General features: G+C 42.0%; 6 protein-coding genes across 6 annotated transcripts, besides 3 other annotated features; 2 read left to right on the top strand and 4 right to left on the bottom strand.

The window, feature by feature from the left end:
• Positions 1-2,133: 2,133 nt before the first annotated feature.
• Positions 2,134-3,485, top strand: TSTA_079920 (uncharacterized protein; the record flags this gene model as incomplete). The annotated part of the gene is made up of 8 exons (XM_002341983.1): positions 2,134-2,266; positions 2,318-2,406; positions 2,467-2,549; positions 2,605-2,722; positions 2,934-3,045; positions 3,107-3,185; positions 3,273-3,355; positions 3,415-3,485. The coding sequence occupies 8 exons, from the start codon at positions 2,134-2,136 to the stop codon at positions 3,483-3,485; spliced, it is 768 nt and encodes a 255-aa protein (XP_002342024.1).
• Positions 3,486-4,028: 543 nt separating this feature from the next.
• On the bottom strand, positions 4,029-5,208 carry TSTA_079910 (uncharacterized protein; the record flags this gene model as incomplete). The annotated part of the gene is made up of 2 exons (XM_002341982.1): positions 4,029-4,796; positions 5,164-5,208. 2 exons carry the CDS (start codon positions 5,206-5,208, stop codon positions 4,029-4,031), a joined length of 813 nt encoding a protein of 270 aa, XP_002342023.1.
• Positions 4,227-4,913: a mobile genetic element.
• Positions 5,015-5,419: a mobile genetic element.
• Positions 5,395-5,766: a mobile genetic element.
• A 795-nt stretch (positions 5,767-6,561) lies between these two features.
• On the bottom strand, positions 6,562-8,249 carry TSTA_079900 (cytochrome P450, putative; the record flags this gene model as incomplete). The annotated part of the gene is made up of 3 exons (XM_002341981.1): positions 6,562-6,729; positions 6,798-7,946; positions 8,016-8,249. 3 exons carry the CDS (start codon positions 8,247-8,249, stop codon positions 6,562-6,564), a joined length of 1,551 nt encoding a protein of 516 aa, XP_002342022.1.
• Positions 8,250-11,027: 2,778 nt separating this feature from the next.
• On the bottom strand, positions 11,028-11,395 carry TSTA_079890 (uncharacterized protein; the record flags this gene model as incomplete). Its single annotated transcript, XM_002341980.1, has 2 exons — positions 11,028-11,040; positions 11,106-11,395. 2 exons carry the CDS (start codon positions 11,393-11,395, stop codon positions 11,028-11,030), a joined length of 303 nt encoding a protein of 100 aa, XP_002342021.1.
• A 1,017-nt stretch (positions 11,396-12,412) lies between these two features.
• TSTA_079880 (uncharacterized protein) lies at positions 12,413-13,328 on the top strand (the record flags this gene model as incomplete). The annotated part of the gene is made up of 2 exons (XM_002341979.1): positions 12,413-12,428; positions 12,511-13,328. The coding sequence occupies 2 exons, from the start codon at positions 12,413-12,415 to the stop codon at positions 13,326-13,328; spliced, it is 834 nt and encodes a 277-aa protein (XP_002342020.1).
• A 1,096-nt stretch (positions 13,329-14,424) lies between these two features.
• On the bottom strand, positions 14,425-15,314 carry TSTA_079870 (uncharacterized protein). The gene is made up of 2 exons (XM_002341978.1): positions 14,810-15,314; positions 14,425-14,737 (listed from the first exon to the last, which is right to left on the bottom strand). Exons 1-2 carry the CDS (start codon positions 15,286-15,288, stop codon positions 14,671-14,673), a joined length of 546 nt encoding a protein of 181 aa, XP_002342019.1. The 5' UTR covers positions 15,289-15,314; the 3' UTR covers positions 14,425-14,670.
• Between the last annotated feature and the right edge of the window lie 856 nt (positions 15,315-16,170).

The raw sequence follows: 16,170 nt of genomic DNA, 5'->3' as shown, positions 1-16,170 counted from the left end.
TGAATTAGAGGTGGCAGCTGTAGTTAGCCTAGCTTGGTTAGCTCGGCTTTGTTTACCTACACATAAGTAGGTAGCTGAGCCTCCTTTGGAGACTTAGGACACACAACTGAATACAACAACCTCGAACCTACACTTTACCTGGGTGCACACCCCTGTGATACTAACACTGATCAGTGGTTAATACCACAGATTAGCTAGGTTTCTTCAGAAGAGATAGATATTCAAGGACAAGCCGTTTGTTTTGTTGTGTAAGGCATGAATCAAGTGTGACTTACCTTGAGGCTCTATGCTAGAGAGTACCAATGGTCCCTCTTTTGTTTCAGCAGCACGAATTAGGAAACTAGAAGATATTTAAGGGTCAGAGGCTGAGATTACGATACTTCTGATCTATGTCTATCACGCCCTCAAAGCCTTCTTTCGTTGACTTGATCACAAATTAAGTATGGAGAGTGTTCTTCAACCACTGATTACCCCAAAATCTCTGCGCAAACCAACTCCCAACTATTGCGCAACGTCAAGCTCGACCTCTTTATTGAGCTTATCGAGAGATACCGACCAAAATCATCATCTACGCAAAGAACTTTGATGAATTAGCCCAGAGAGTGACTAATAACCTGAGGCGGCTGAACGAACCTACCTACCGCTGACACTTCACTAAACATAACCACCGACAATTTCAATACCTTCAAAACACATGCGAAAACCGCGTACGACACGTTGAAGATGATTCTAATCCCAGATAATCTTGAATATGCGGTAGATCTAGACTTCTGGGGTCTCTCCCTTAACCTAGAAGACAAGAAATAACACGTGCCCAAGATCATTAACACCTATATTGCCTGGTTGCAGGAGTGTTATGATCTCCACGACCGCGAAGGAGAAGATCTATGGAACACTTTTCGGGAGGATTTTGAAGGATTTACACTAAATCTCTTTAAGGTAGCGACCCGGCCAGCTGTCAGAGGCCTGTGCGACTACCTGATATGTCATGGCGTATGGGTTAAGCCATCTGTAGGAGCTCTATTATATGCACACGTACTGTATAAGTGCCTTCACAAAGAAACTGATGATGGGCTAGAGAGAGTGTGATATTGAGAAGTCTAGCTAACTATCTGAGATCCGTGGCGTGCGAGGTTGATGTCCTTGCTACGATCACGCCAGGCCCAATACGGTACCGACGTCTACCTGTATGGCAGGCAGTCCCGTGAGAAACTCAGGCAGATTGGACAGAGGAAGCCTTAGAAAATAAAGCTAAAGTAATTAAGAAGTGGGAGGATCTGCGAGCTAAGATTCAATATAAGACAAACACTATGCCTATCTCAAACACCTCTCCTACGATCAAACTTCCTAATATTCCTTCTAAGGACACCGAACTGGCTCCACAGCAGACCAATTATACTCAAACTTGTACCCCTATGGCTATTACTCTAACCTTTTAAAGCTAATATATCTAGTAACTACAAGGCAAGAGATGGGTATTAGACTGTGGTTCATCTTTGTCACAAGTATTCGGGGTCCTTTAGGTTAACGGACGTATTGATACACGCCTACAGGTCGCTTCTCAATGCTTACATAAGGTTACCTTATCAAGATTCAAACCTGTGAGAGAGAAGATAAGGAATCACAAGCACAGAAGGGTGGAGTCAACTAACATGCTTCGACCCACCTTTGAAAGGTAGCCCAAGATATTAAAGATAATTGTTGGTTGCTTCTTGCAATCGAGATGTGTCAGATAAGCTGGCTTTCCAATGAAACCATCAAATGAAGCGATCAATCCGAAACTGTTATGTGTAAGAGAATGGTCTCAAGTTTACCCCATGGGATAGCTTACAAATCAGCTCAGGAGAAGGTCTATATAGACGCGGCTTTGGAACATGATGTACTTAGAGAAAGAGACACAGAACTGAATGAATACCCATTGAAATTGATTCTATTGCTTCGTACGTACGTACATGCACCTTAGTGCACCCACAGTAATCCTGATATCCTGATTAGGCTGGACAACACAAAAAAGGCCCAGTATCCGGTGATACTGGATCTCTAGGGAGACATTATATACTTAAATACCCTTCTCTCCTCAATGCCTTGTTAGAAACGCATGGTCCATCACGTAACCTGAATTATCAATCCACCATGGCCCCTCCACTTGTTACCATCGATGCTGCTGAACCCATCGAGAAAATTATCGAAATAATTGAAAAAGATGGCGGTGTCATTATCTCAAACTTTCTCTCCCCTGATCTCTTGAAGGAAACTATGGACGCTAGTGGGTGCCATCTGCATAACTATATATTGGGAGAGTCTAATCCATATATAGTCGAGCCTCATTTCAAGGGCCGCAAGATCACGATTCAAAAGCTACCCACGATGAACTTGGTCCCGAGTTCTTTCCCGAGGGATCTCAGCGTGTATATGTGCGCCACATGTCACCGATCTAATTCGGCTCTTTATTGACATTTTTCCAAGTCACTCCTATCCAAAATTCCCGTGCAGTTGACCAAGATTGTCCGTCTTTCAGTATGGAAAAGTATAATGGCGCATTTCCTGAAGTATGACGACAAGCCTCACGATAAGTCCTCAGAAATACTAACCGCGTTCTCTTAGCGATGAATTCTCTTTCCATACCGGCGAGACCCTGGTGCCACAAAAAAGCGGTTATATGCTCGCATCAACTGCAACGCTCCGTTTGATACCCGGAGCCAAACCTCAGCCATTGCATAGGGTAGATACCTCTCCTAAAGCATAGTAGTCATAGAGCACTTACTCAACGTGACAGGATCAAATTGCATACCAGATTCGACCTGACCCAAAGAACCCCTTCTTCACCCCATGTTAGGGTGTTTGATAGCTGGATCTCGGTGCACATATAAGAATGGCGTAAACATCTCCTGACAATATATCATCCAATACGGTCCCTTCTAACGTCGAATTAGGCCACTGCCGTCATCCCTGGAAGTCACCTATGGGGTGCAGACAGGGCACCAAAGAAAGAGGAATGTACATATGCAGAAATGGAACCCGGTTCAGCCTTGTTTACCCTTGGATGTAAGTGATCTACTTTCATCCTGCGCAAGCTTTTTCGATGCGTTTGCTCACAATTCTGCAGCTACCTACCATGGAGCTGGCGAGAATAAATGCGAGCACACAGATCCTGAGGCACTGCGAACGCTAATTGCTGTATTTGCGTAAGTCTTTTCTTCTCTTCAACATGAAATTTGTGAAGTCGGATATTGATTTGTCTTCTGTGGCTTCAGTCAACGTGACTATTACAGACCAGACCAGGACGAAGTCTTGTCTACACCCATTGAGATCGCTCGTAAACTTCCTGAGGACGTTCTCAGACTTGCTGGATATTGTAAGGTTCTACCCCAGGTCTATACAGTGTCGTTTTTAACCTCGCAATGTCTTGTTTAGACAAAGCCGTCAGTGGCGTCGGATACGTACAAGATCAACACCCAATTGAGATGATGGATATCTCCCAGTGATATGATATTAAAGTCAAAAGAATCGTTCATACTGTTTCAGCCATCTATTTGCTTTTCTTGTATCTCGTAGGATCATGATCGAAAGAGATCGGATACAAGCTACACCTCGGTGCTCCACATGGCGTCGAAAAATGATTCGACTTCATGGTCGTATTCTATACTCCGATCTCAAACATGAAAGCAGGGCAGGTGAATGCGCACGCCAAGATTTTAAGACTTCGCGGGATACCGGTAGTAGACTGCCCCAGAAGCGGATGAATGCTTTAACCCTTTAGGCAGTACTACAGGGCTGACTCTCCTCCACTCACAGTGGGGAGAGGCTGCAAAAGACCAGCCCAGATTCAGAGTGACTTGTGGGGTATTCTCCATTAGCGTTCAGGCTGAAAGACCCTCGGAGATAAGTATCTTCGCCATACGTATTACCCGTGCCGCCAAGCCCGCGACCACACGCTGCGCGTGTGGGTGCGCGTCACATAAGCGCAATAGTCAGATAAATGCAAATTTGTATGGGAATTGCTAACAAAACTATATCCTATCCTCCACTCAACGAATTAAATTTGGATCAGAGCGTCTCGGGTAAGCCTGCTCGACCAGATTCAATATAGTATTACGATCAATCGCCGCCTCGTCGTCTGTTGTAAGCGGGGGAGGCATTGATCCCAATGGCGCATTTCGTAGCTCCTTGAGCCTTTTCCTCTCAGCCTTCTTTTCCTCAGCTGTAGCACGCTTTTTGATGGCTCTATTCGCATCTGCTACAGAGAGAATGCCTCCAACTTGCACCTGGCGTTTAGTTTTTTTAGCGGATTTGCGTTCATTGAGCGTTTGGAGGCGGTCAATTTGCTCTTGTTGTTCATCCTTGATATGGGCCTGCGTAAGACTTCCGTCAAAAATCTTTTTCAGATTCCTCCGGATTCCAGGAATCGCTTTATTAAGGTCATTTAGCTGGGCGTCAACCTTAGCAATAGATTTTTGAAGCTTGTACGCAGTAGTTGGCGGAGAAAATGAAGCATTAGTGGGTGAACTTGGGATATCTTGCTCCTCGTCACCATCAAAAATCTGCAAATCTTGGCCCATTTGGATATCCCATTTTTCCATTAAAGGATCAACAACAATATCTGGATTGAGAGGCCAGAGCCCCCGGTCAGAAAATCCTTTCCGGATAATTCGTGGAGTAAATGCCTCGGCGCGTACACGAGCAATATTGGCCAAAAAATCGATCTTATCGTAGAAGAAACCACCAAGATGCGCCTGCTCGTTGATAGCCCTTCTATGAATGCGTTTATAGTGTAGAAACGGCATTCCATCTAAAGGCTGTAAAATATGCATTGTATGAGCCGGAAATCGGAAAAGTTTAATCTTATGTTCTTCGCAATAAGATATAAAATCGGTTGTAAGGTGAGCGGTATGATTATCCATAAGAAAAAGGCGAAAATTATTCCCAGCTTGTTATACTGTGAAGAAGTAAGTTAATGTACTTAAAGAGTCTAGTTGAAAGACATATCGTGTATGCTCCTCAAAATGTTTAACCCATCGAATGCAATCTCGTCATTTGAAAAGTCTGAGTCGCTTATAGTCACTTTCCAGTCATCTTCTTTGAGATATTGAAACCAGCTCTCAAGGATAAGCTTTCCGGTAAAAATAAGTAATGGAGGAATCGTATTTCCTTCTGCATTTATACCCTCAATTGTAGATACTCATTCCCGTGAAGAAGAGCTTGGAACATGCCGTATCGTTTCCGGATATTTTGTTATAACTTCTTCATCGCCTCCTTGTCCAATTTGAAACCCGGATTCGTCAAAGTTCCAATAATTACATGGTGTAATTTCATACTCTCTTATTGCGGTTTCTAGACGATCAAACCAGGCTTGAATTATATTCGGATCTTCAGCAAGATGACGCTTTGGATCTATAGTCTTTGCTTCTGCTTTTTGTATGCTGTAGGCAGTCTTTTGAGAAATCGGTGGACCCAACGATCCCCAAGTTGAGGGGGGTCATCCACGCCGGGGTGCATATTTTGAAGCACTTTTTGCGCGTAATTTCTGATCATGCGGACGGTCGGAGGGATGCCTCTGTCATCGAGGTCATCTATCCATAGAAATACAGCACGTTCTTGATCATCCGTTAATCGCTTATGCGCTGGTCGTCGATTTAGTTGAGAAGCACTACCTTGTAGGCGTCGCCGGAGCCGATGGTAATCAACGTTAAATTCCCGCGCTAAACGCGCTATTTTTTGCTTCGGGTTTTGCTTATGCGATTCTATCGCTTTCTGAATCCTTGATTCCTCTTTTATATATTGCTCAGATGGCATTTTGGTGGTGTTTTGGGGGGTTTGTAATGATTCGGGGAGATTCCAAAATAAAAAGTTGCGTTTGTGTCATTTGCATTTATGTGACGCGCACCCACACGCGCAGCGTGTCGCGGGCTTGGCGGCACGGGTAAACAGTAGGCTCTCAAAGCATATCCCCCGCAGTCATGCAATTGCCCCAGACTCATATATTTTCAAGCTTGCCTCAACGACTACCATAATAATACCCATTAGACAATGTCTCATCACCATCGCGAATCGGGTTTGACTCAATTATATATACCCGAAGAGTTACAAGGTTCTTCTTGGAGCTGTCCTTGTCTGACATGTAGGAATAAAGATATATCCTGATTGCATCAATCTTTTCACCCTGTTATGCTGTTACACTTGCCTTGTGCTATAAATACCTAATGAAATATCTCCCATCTCATGAGCGGGTATAATACCTAACCCTGTTACCTACCTAAGTAGCTATGCTTCTTTCGTAACCTTGCAAGTCCATATTGATGTATCAGGTCATTCCCCTCTACGTTTCTGTGCTTTATCTATGTACCTACACAGGAAGTAGGAACCGAGAGTGCGGCAAGCACGTACGGCGGATCAAGTAATAAGCATGTGCATTTCATGAATACGAACAAAATAGAAATTACCTCATGTAATCACCAAAGGATACAGAAGCGAAGTAAATAAAAATCGAAAGAAGGAAAAGTGATCGCAGGGGAGCTCTAAAAAATAACACTAAAAATAACCTAAAGTGATTGCGTTCAACATTCAGCTCTGCCGCTGTACTTGGAGTATGGTACGAGGCGGGATCATTGAGTCTCCCATCCATACATTAGGTGGACGTTTCTCGAGGAACTTTACATTGTATCTCAAGATAATTGTCGCAATGATGAGCTTGATCTCATGGCTCGCAAAGTAACGGCCGGGGCACCCGTGCTAGATAGAATGTTAATCACTTTCACTTGATCAAGAAGATAGATAGAAAGACTTCCAGGAGAACATACCCTACCGTGTCCAAATGGCAAAAAATTCTCACTCGTCTCAACAGCAGGAAGCATTCTCTGACCTGTGGATGGATCCAGTCGGAAGGGGTTGAAAGTATTTGCATCCTTGTAGATTTCTTCGTCGCGATGCATATTGTGCATGTCAGTGGCGATCTTGGTTCCTTTGGGGAGAACCACGCCGTTGATTTCAATTCCATCTTCTGCTTTCACTTCTCGAATCAAGCGAACAATAGGTCCCGATAAGCGCATGCTTTCGCGGAGGACATTGTCGGTGGACCTCAGCTCATCCACTGAAGGTTTGGTCCATTTGGAGTTGTGACGAGAATAAGTCGTGTTGACTTCTTCTTTTATTACTTCGAAAATATCGGGCCGCGACAGAGAGTCAAGCAGCATATTTACCGTCGTGAAGGAGGAGGTGTGGATGCCAGCAAAATTCATTGTCATCAAACGGGCGTAGATCGTTTCTGGGTCCATTTCACGCGGAATTTGGGAACGAAGAGCTTCCTGGACAATCCACATAGCGAAAACATTGTGCCTATTCGAAAACTCTCCATTTGTCTCCAGCTCCATTCGTGCCTCTTCCAGATAGCTGTGGATAAGAGGCATTGCGTATCCCTTACCGCGCCTGTAGTAGTACCAACATGGGATTGAAAAAAATGATCCTACCACAGGCTTAGTCCAGCCAGGAAACACCCGGATAATGGATGACATTGCATGAATGCTAGTCACGTATTTCCTAGTGTTGGTCAGATATTTTTCATCTCCACAGAGAGGGTTTCCAACTGAAATTCTGTTGAATGTGCGGGTCACTAGCATCAGTACAGTTGCCCAAACTTCGACTCCGCGCCACTTCTCTGCATCAGTTCCCCAGTCTTTCAATAGACCTTCTTCTATCTCCTGGATCAGGTCGTCTGTTAAGTTTGGTAGTTCACGGGTGAGGACTTTATGGATGAGCTTCACGTGTGCTGGGAAGTCGAGGATATAGCCACACGGCATGGTATAAAGGGACTCGACAGCATCAAACCCAGTTGCTCTATGATCAAGCACATCGGACCTTTCTTTGAAGAACCATTTGCGTCGATCTTTCGGCACTAGCACCAAGGGGATAGATATTGTTGAGATCTTGGTTACCACATTTTTGCTACTGTACTATACAAAGCAAAGAATTGATGTGAGATCTCTGAACACCATCATAATGAGTGAAATGTGGGATATTACCTTGAAGTAAGCATCTGCAAAAAGCTGTCGTCCTTTGATGAAAGTCCATAACTTAGATCGTGCGTCAGCGAAGAGTCCATCGCCTCTACCAAGCCAGAAGACTCGAGATGGCTCTTTAGATTTGCTGTCAGGCTTCCCTTTGATTCCTTTGCGCAAGAATGGAAGAGTGAAAGTCAAGAGTGTGGGAAGAATAATGAGGCTCCAGACAGAATGGAAAGTCATCTCAACCGTCATTTTGAATGATTGGAAATACCTGACCTCTCAAATGTTCAGGACAGACGATATCAGTCTAAGAAATTTTTTTCGACATAAATACCAGAGAAGAAGTCGTCTAAATACAAAAATACTGTTGGTGTGCGGTAGTAAGCTTTGTTCAAATAGGACGCAAGAGCTGTTCTTTCGCCGCGAGATATATCATGGTGCCCAATCCACTTCTGGGCTTGTTGCTAGACATATAACCCTATTCAATCTACTTCCGACCCCTGATTTATAGTACGAATCTATTCTCTCAATTGTCGACTTCAGTTTAGAAGTTCATCTATTTATTGTAAAAGCTAGTTTGGACTTTCATTATCTGAGATGAAAACTCTTCGTGGGTTGAAAACCTCTTAATAAAAACCCGCGGTGATCTCGACTCGCCCTTATTGTTGTAGTTTTCGCATTAAACGAGGTTCTTTGTCCGGTATCTGGAACAAGTTCAGTATATCTATTGGATAGTACACTACATCACCGAGCAGCCAAGTAAGGAGTTTCATTTTCTTTGTCATTCTTCAAGGCGAGCTCAACAACCCAGTATCGACAAACAAAGAACGCATGTATCTAGCCACGTATCTGGATCCAGAAACTTCCAGAAAATTCTTGAAACAAACATTCGAGATCTCGGAGTATACTGCACTCCGCCGTCACGCATTCTTGATGTAAACTCCCCCTCGGCGTATATGGACTAGACCTTTCAAATCCGTCCCAATAGTCTAGTGCCCAGGTTTTCTTTCCTATTGCTTGGCAAATTGAAAGTAGTGGATGGATACGTAGTATTTGCTGCTCTGTCTAAGCAGTTTCATCGCATTATATCAATGTCAAGAAGATTTTCCCTGCTCGCAGAGTGGCGAAACAACATCCAAGAATCCAACCTAGGATAACATTCGATATTGATGATAACGGTGTTTCCTCCTACAAGTCTCTTCAATCTCCAATGCAAGTAATGAAGTTCCTAGGAAAGTGTTTCGAAAGATGATCATGGTGTCCGGTGGTAGGATCTCATGGAGCCCTACAATCACTTATGAACCTTGGACGATGTTGATGTCGACATCCCATCTCAATTGAAAAAGAAAATTAGGAATTGCCGCTAAAAATTAGGCACTTGTCAGTCCCTTGTCTTTTTGTAGGCAGTATAATGTGGATCTTACTCTAATCCAGGTGGATCGATACAGACGGTTCCAGCCTGCGCAACTCCTCTCTATCTCTTTCAAAGAAATACGTTATTTGTACCGGAGTCAAGCAATTATCCACAGATTTTCTATGAATATAGCATATGACTTTTCATAACCGAATGTTGTATTTTTCACTATCAACCCGACGTCAGACGGAGTTCAGTAAGACTCTAGCAATCGTTCTTCTACTCTTTATTCCACTGTAAGGAGAGAAGAACCAAGCCGTCATCAGGAGCTTCTAGACTGTATGAAATACCTTGGTGTCCGAATATGGCAGTATCCGTTCCCCTATCTGATTTTGAGAAATTATTCGAGTAATTTCTTATGTGATTCTGTTCCGTTTTGATATAACGAAGGCGGATCCCGACTCTGAATAATCTCAGGTTCACATTCTGCTGTAATTAGCAAACTTCCAACCTTGGAAGCCTGTCGCGTCGGTGTATGATATATCGAGCGTCCAAGCGGGGAATAGTTGCCTATCGCCCTAGCCCTAACTCCGATGATTGGAACGTATATACAAATTTGAAAGTCCTTTCGTCCTTTCCTTTACTCCATTTGAAGCAATTATTCCGGTCTGATTCCCTGTTTACAGTCCGACTACTTGCAGAATATTGACGCCACTCCAGTTCTTTCAGGTCTAAAGTGGATTTGGACCTTATGGCGCGATGAACATTGATGGTCGATCAAGCTTGACAAAAACGTAATTTAAGAGACCGAAAATGAACACTTGATTCGTGTCGTAATTGGAATGTCGGGTCTTTGGTAGTCAAAGGGTGCGTATAAGGAGCTTTTCATAGTAGTTACTTGTGCCAAATAGCAGGCCGTTATTGGGGTCTGCCAATAATTGCCCGCTACTATGCACCAGGTGGCACAAAATACTAAGCTGCCAATACCCCTTCTTTTGACATATAACGCCGATCTTACGGAGCGTATCGGCTTTGAGTGGATCATCACTTAGAAAATGGGTAGATCTCTGATACGAACTATATGAAATACCTCTTGAGGCGATGGAGAACGAATTGGCCTGTTTTGTTCCTCTGAAGACAAGTTTGTTTGCCTGCATTGGCAATTTGTTTCCATATAATAGTATACAATAATCGATGGATGTCTTGCCAGAAAAGACTGAAGCATATTTGAATCAGCTTGTCAATAACTACGGCCGACTAAATGCGGATTTCACCACTTAATTCAAATTTCCATTTTGCCGAAAATAGAGTTTGTATTATCCGTAACACTTCGTAATATTCACATATTGCCACATGTCAATTTTGATTGGATCATATACTCACCGCCCTGATAACTGCCATCGTATTCATTGTATCGCTTCATTGAATCGCTTCGTTATATGCTTCATCATACAAGTATCTATCTGTCAGCGTGAACGCTGTCTGTTGCGAATGCGTTCAGTACGTACTCGAATGCTACAAAAATTTCTGATCATTTGAAATATAAAAAAATATGGAGCAGGAAAAAGAGCAGGGATTTGATTATTAGTAAGCAGAAGTAATAACGACAGCAATTCCAACCTCTCAAGCAACCCCCTTTAACCTTCCTTCTTGTTCCCCGTCCCCCCCGAAATAACTTAGAAACTGAACCTATAGTAATATTAGTATATAATGTTGCGATGGTGTTATAAGAGCTGTGCTTACTCGAAGCATACAGAATGAACACCGAAACAAAGGAGCTCTCAGCGGAGGGCAGAGCTTTAAAGAATCCAAGAAAGAGTTGATAAATTGGTTGTGAAAGGTATGGAATAGCGGAAAGAGTACTTATTTGATGGCCCCATCGAGGTTGGCCCTTCAGTTCTTTCACGATGGCGACAATGTCTTTGACGACATCGAGAATATCCTTGACGAAAGTCAAGAACTCCAGGATCTTAGTGAGGACAGAGACGGAGCCGCCGAAGAGGCCGGGCATGGCTCCAAAAGCAAATTTGAGCATTCTGAGCATGCTGGTGATGGTGGTGGTGGTACTTATGTTACAGGAGCAGCGGCAGCAGCAAGTGAGGAGAATCTCGATGGTTGGAAGTAATTTATAAGAAGAAAGGAAGCGGGGGAGTTGGAGGAGGATGGGAGATATTTATTCCCTAACTTGGGGATGTAAACCATGCAACCCATACGAATAACGCAAAAACAATGCAATATATGGAATCCCACGGAATCGAGGACGCTCGCTATAGGAATCGATGATGTATTGGGAAATTGACGACGCCATAGGAGATGCTGATGCAACAAGGAATGTGATATGATACTAATGCATATAGATATTAGGAAGTTAGGTCAACGCTGAAGACCCGGATCTTGATTAAAGTTGTATAAATCTATAGACTTCATCGTAGTAGAAAGTAGGCAGTCTAATGAAGCGATCTAATGAGGCAATACGTATCTATATCTAAATATAAAGTGGATACTTCAATGAAGCGATCCAATGAAGCGATATACGTACCTATATCTGAATATAAAGTGGATAACTTAATGAAGCGATCCAATAGATTGTTATTTTGTTGATAAACTCCTTTAGCGTCCACATAAGCGGACTAAATGAAAAATTAATCATAAAATTATTTTCCATGCACACATGAAATCCATTTCTCTCGTATATCTTCCTCTTATTTCTCTAATTGACGGGTATCACTAATGAGTCAACCGAAAGCGTGGGCCACACCTTTGTGCAGTCAAAATCGTGGCTTCGTGCATGCAACTGAGTGTGTGTCTATGGTAGCATGTCCCTGGTGCGGTCAAGCAAACCCTAATAAAGAGAATGAAGAGAACCAGTCTCAAACTACTACTACATTTAAAGACTCTGCTTCTAAAAGCCGAGAACTCTGACAGAAAGCCATCGTAACTGCGAAGAAGTTCTTGCCCGGACGAAACAATATTGGATCATCGCTTCCATCAGCAGAAAAGGAAAACTTGACAAAGCCATCATCATCATATAGTCTGTTTGTTACTCTTTGGAAGCCCCAGGATGACGAAGCCCCTTGGTTCAATGGTAAATGGCTAAATGTTGGTATGTTAACGGCAGAGTAATGGATAACTATCTTATTTACTAATACTGCTGTTCAGATAACTTCACTATCTTATTATCTGAATCCGATGTCTTTACAATCAATACTATTAACCAATTGGTCCACGAGCTCGAACCTAGATGTAGGGAGCTACGCCAACTAGTCCAATCCAAATTTCAGTATACCGCTCGACTTGCATCGACAGCATCTGAAAAAAAGGCAGAATTCTTATCGGATACAGTACTTCGAGAAGGATTCAACAATATGCTTCTAAATCTAGAGATAGACACAAGGAAGAAACGAGAAGCCAGCGGTCCCCAGTATAAATTGCATATTTGTTTTGGAAAATATCCCAAATCACAAAGCGATGGAGAGTGTACAGTCAACATTAGTAATAACATCCCAGATGATGATATCAACTATTATACTGATAACACCAACCATATTTTTACTTCACTCGATTTCAATTCTCAATCCGATGCATTAAAACGAAGACGTGCTTCATCGGCTTCCTCATTTCCAGTGTCTAAGCCAAAGAAGATCCAAACACAATATGAAACTAGCGCTGATCCCATCATCAAGAAAGAGAAGGAACCACTTGGAACTACACATACTCGAGTTGATTATGAGATAATCAGTATCTCTAGTAGTGATGAAGAAGCAACACCTAATGATAATGATAAGGCAAAACTCAGTGAGGCATTCCGTCTTTTTAAGAAGGTACTGAGACAGACGAAGAAGAAATCAAGTTTAGCAGAAGGTCAGGACAAAAAATTGAAAGTTAAGCATGAGCTAGGGGGGAAGCCAATCTATCAGATATCCCAGTGGAGGAAGTCAATCTATCAGAAGAGCCAGCGGAGGAAGCTAATCTATTAGAAGAGCTAGTGGAGGAAGTCAATCTATTCGAAGAGCTAGCAGAGGAAGCTAATGTACCAAAGCTATCAAATTTAGCATAGGATGGACCAGCATCTAACACTCGGAGGCGGCATGGCAAGTCATTCCCTAAGAAACATCTCCTATAGTTCTATATTACAAAGTGTTTAGACTCTTTTGTTTTTAAATCTTACCTAGATTTTATATTCCGCAGTTTAATATCTATTCTTCAAAGATCGCTTCATTTAGTTGCCTCATTTTCAATATATACATCTCCACTACCTCGAGAACCATGGTTGATTTGTTAAATCAGTAGCAACCTCTTTTAGATCCTGTTGCAATTGTAGTTCCTCTTGGGTCGGCTTCTCACATTCCTTGAGCTGGGGTTCTGATTGCGTTGCTATATGTAGATTAATTTGATCCCGAAGATACAAATATGTATTAAAATGCGTAGGTTCTCCGTTTTCACTAAAGTCACCTAGTTTTATTCTTTCAAAACCCCCTAATTGCAACTTTTGTTGACACCAATTCAAAGTATCTAGCGGCAGATATTCATCGAGTTCTATAGATTATTCGATTAGTTTCGGTGAATTGGAGATAACTTTGGAGAGAACGAAAATAGTTTACCAAAATTATGCTCATCAATCAATTTTTGCAATACCACTTGATCAGGCTTTGATCCATAATCTTGTATACTGTCTGCTGGTTGATAGTATAAAACATTAGGTTGACCGTTAATACTATTCACGCGATGAGACTGCTTTCTGATTCCGTGCGTATTCTATACGTTAATATAAGAAGCAATCTCTTCACGAGCCATAGGCATATATATTGCTAACATCGTAATTCGATCTGCAAGGCTATGTTTTTTGAAATATCCGTCATTGCTGAGTTTCAGGAAATAATCCTATTACCCAGTATCAATAATGAAGCGATCTTATATAGCAATTGGATAGCATAGATCTTACCTGGAATATAAAAAGGAGGCTTTTTGTAAGCTATGACCACTAAGCTTCTATTCACTGGTTTGCTGTGCTTGTACTATATAGATAACAGTCTTGAAGAAGAAGATTCTTATACTGCTCTTTTAGCAGTAGATAATGTGCAGCTGTAACTAGAACTGTTTCGCCCCCTTTATCAGAGCGTATATAGCGAGACTAAATATTTGTTTCTTGAAGTACTTCAAGAAACTGTCGCAATACACTGATTTGAGTGCGGTTGCTAATCCCAACATAGCACTAAGTAACATATCAAGAGAAAGCATCGATCGCAGCATAAATTTGAATTCCCCAAAAGGCCAACTTATCATGGCCGTCCATAGACCAGATATAATTTGGGCTAGGAACTACATATTCATCTCGTCGCCAGTGGAAATCATTTTTCCGACACTGAACCCCATCTGGATCGAGTTCCTGAACAATACTAAATAGTCAGTCGCTATCAGACTGTTAGAAAATACTTTAAATATTGTAATAAAGACTTACCGAGCTATATTATAACCCTGGATTCGAAAGAATCGGTAGAGATGGCCTCGCCCATAGCCTTCAATATGCCCACTATTAAGTTGTTCCCGAACTGCTTCCCTGACAATATTATCTGTATGTTGAATATCTTCTGGCTTGACAACCCGTCGCTGAAGCCCAATCCAGAGCTGAATTGTTGTAAGGGTGGATTGGGATATTTTTATACCATCCCTTTCTAGCGCACGTATGATTTCCTTGTCACGTAAACCCTGTTTGAAATACAGTTCCTTGATCTTATCCTCTAACTCTCTAGGGCCAGGATTCGTACGTGAAACACCCCATTGTTTAAGACGCCGTCGAATTGTCTCGGGATGAATAGTGATCTGATATTCATCAGATAGCATCTTCGTAATATTTGATATGCTCTGGCCATTCTGAAAGCTAGTAGATATCTCCTGTTTATATTGATCAATTTGACTGGGTGGGCGTCCTGCAGGCATGATGGCAACTGATTCAAATCATCAAATGTAGAGGTTTTAATATATATTTTGGGTAGAAAAGTTAGTAAGTACGGCAGCCTATAGCTATTAAGATATAAAAAGTCACATGATCAATTAACTAACTCATTCTGTTAAAAAAACTCAAATAACTAACCTGATTGAGTTAGCTAGTTACTAAACCAAAAAGAGTATTTAGGAATGAAGCAATCTATAAAGCAATCATCTCTAGACTGATAGATAGAATTCACCAGGGTTCCACCTCATAATTTGGAAATTTTTTGGAATATTGACTGGTGAGTATTCGATGAAATACTTGCACGCCATTTTGTACCCAGGAATTTTGCCAACATCAATGTCCCACCCATGTCTCCTAAAGTCATATGAATCCAACCACCAATCCACTAGGCCAGGAAGATCGTACCATTTGCTAGAATCAGCCGAGACGAATGCTTTGAACATAGATATCTCCTAAGCTGAATAGTACTCATGAGGAGGAAGGTGAGGGGCTTTTTTTCTAGTCAAAGCTTCTTTTTTCAAGGCTTCTCTAGCAACAATGTACCAGAAGCTTTTCCAAAAACGAAATATCATAGCACCAGTTTGATTCCCAAACTCAATAAAGGTCTGAATCATATTCTGACTAATCGCCTCTTTGAAGCAATCTTAGTAGCCATAACAAATAAACAAGACCGGTTTGACTCCTCTTTTCTTGATAACATGTCACCCATTATCCCAGTCGCAAAACACATTTTGGTGGATATAGCTGGGTAAGTATTTCTTTAGAAGCAATAGAAAGATTGGCTGTAATTTGGAGCTCGTGGCGACTAGACGATCAGGATGTATTGAATTTGATTTAGCCATCTCTATAAGAGATTAGCTTTCGAA

The sequence above is a fragment of the Talaromyces stipitatus genome, genomic scaffold (assembly GCF_000003125.1).
Source record: "Talaromyces stipitatus ATCC 10500 scf_1105507295523 genomic scaffold, whole genome shotgun sequence".
NCBI classification, from domain to species: Eukaryota; Fungi; Ascomycota; class Eurotiomycetes; order Eurotiales; family Trichocomaceae; genus Talaromyces; species Talaromyces stipitatus.
Note: the sequence above shows the minus strand (reverse complement) of the source record. Positions and strands in the feature narration are given on the sequence as shown.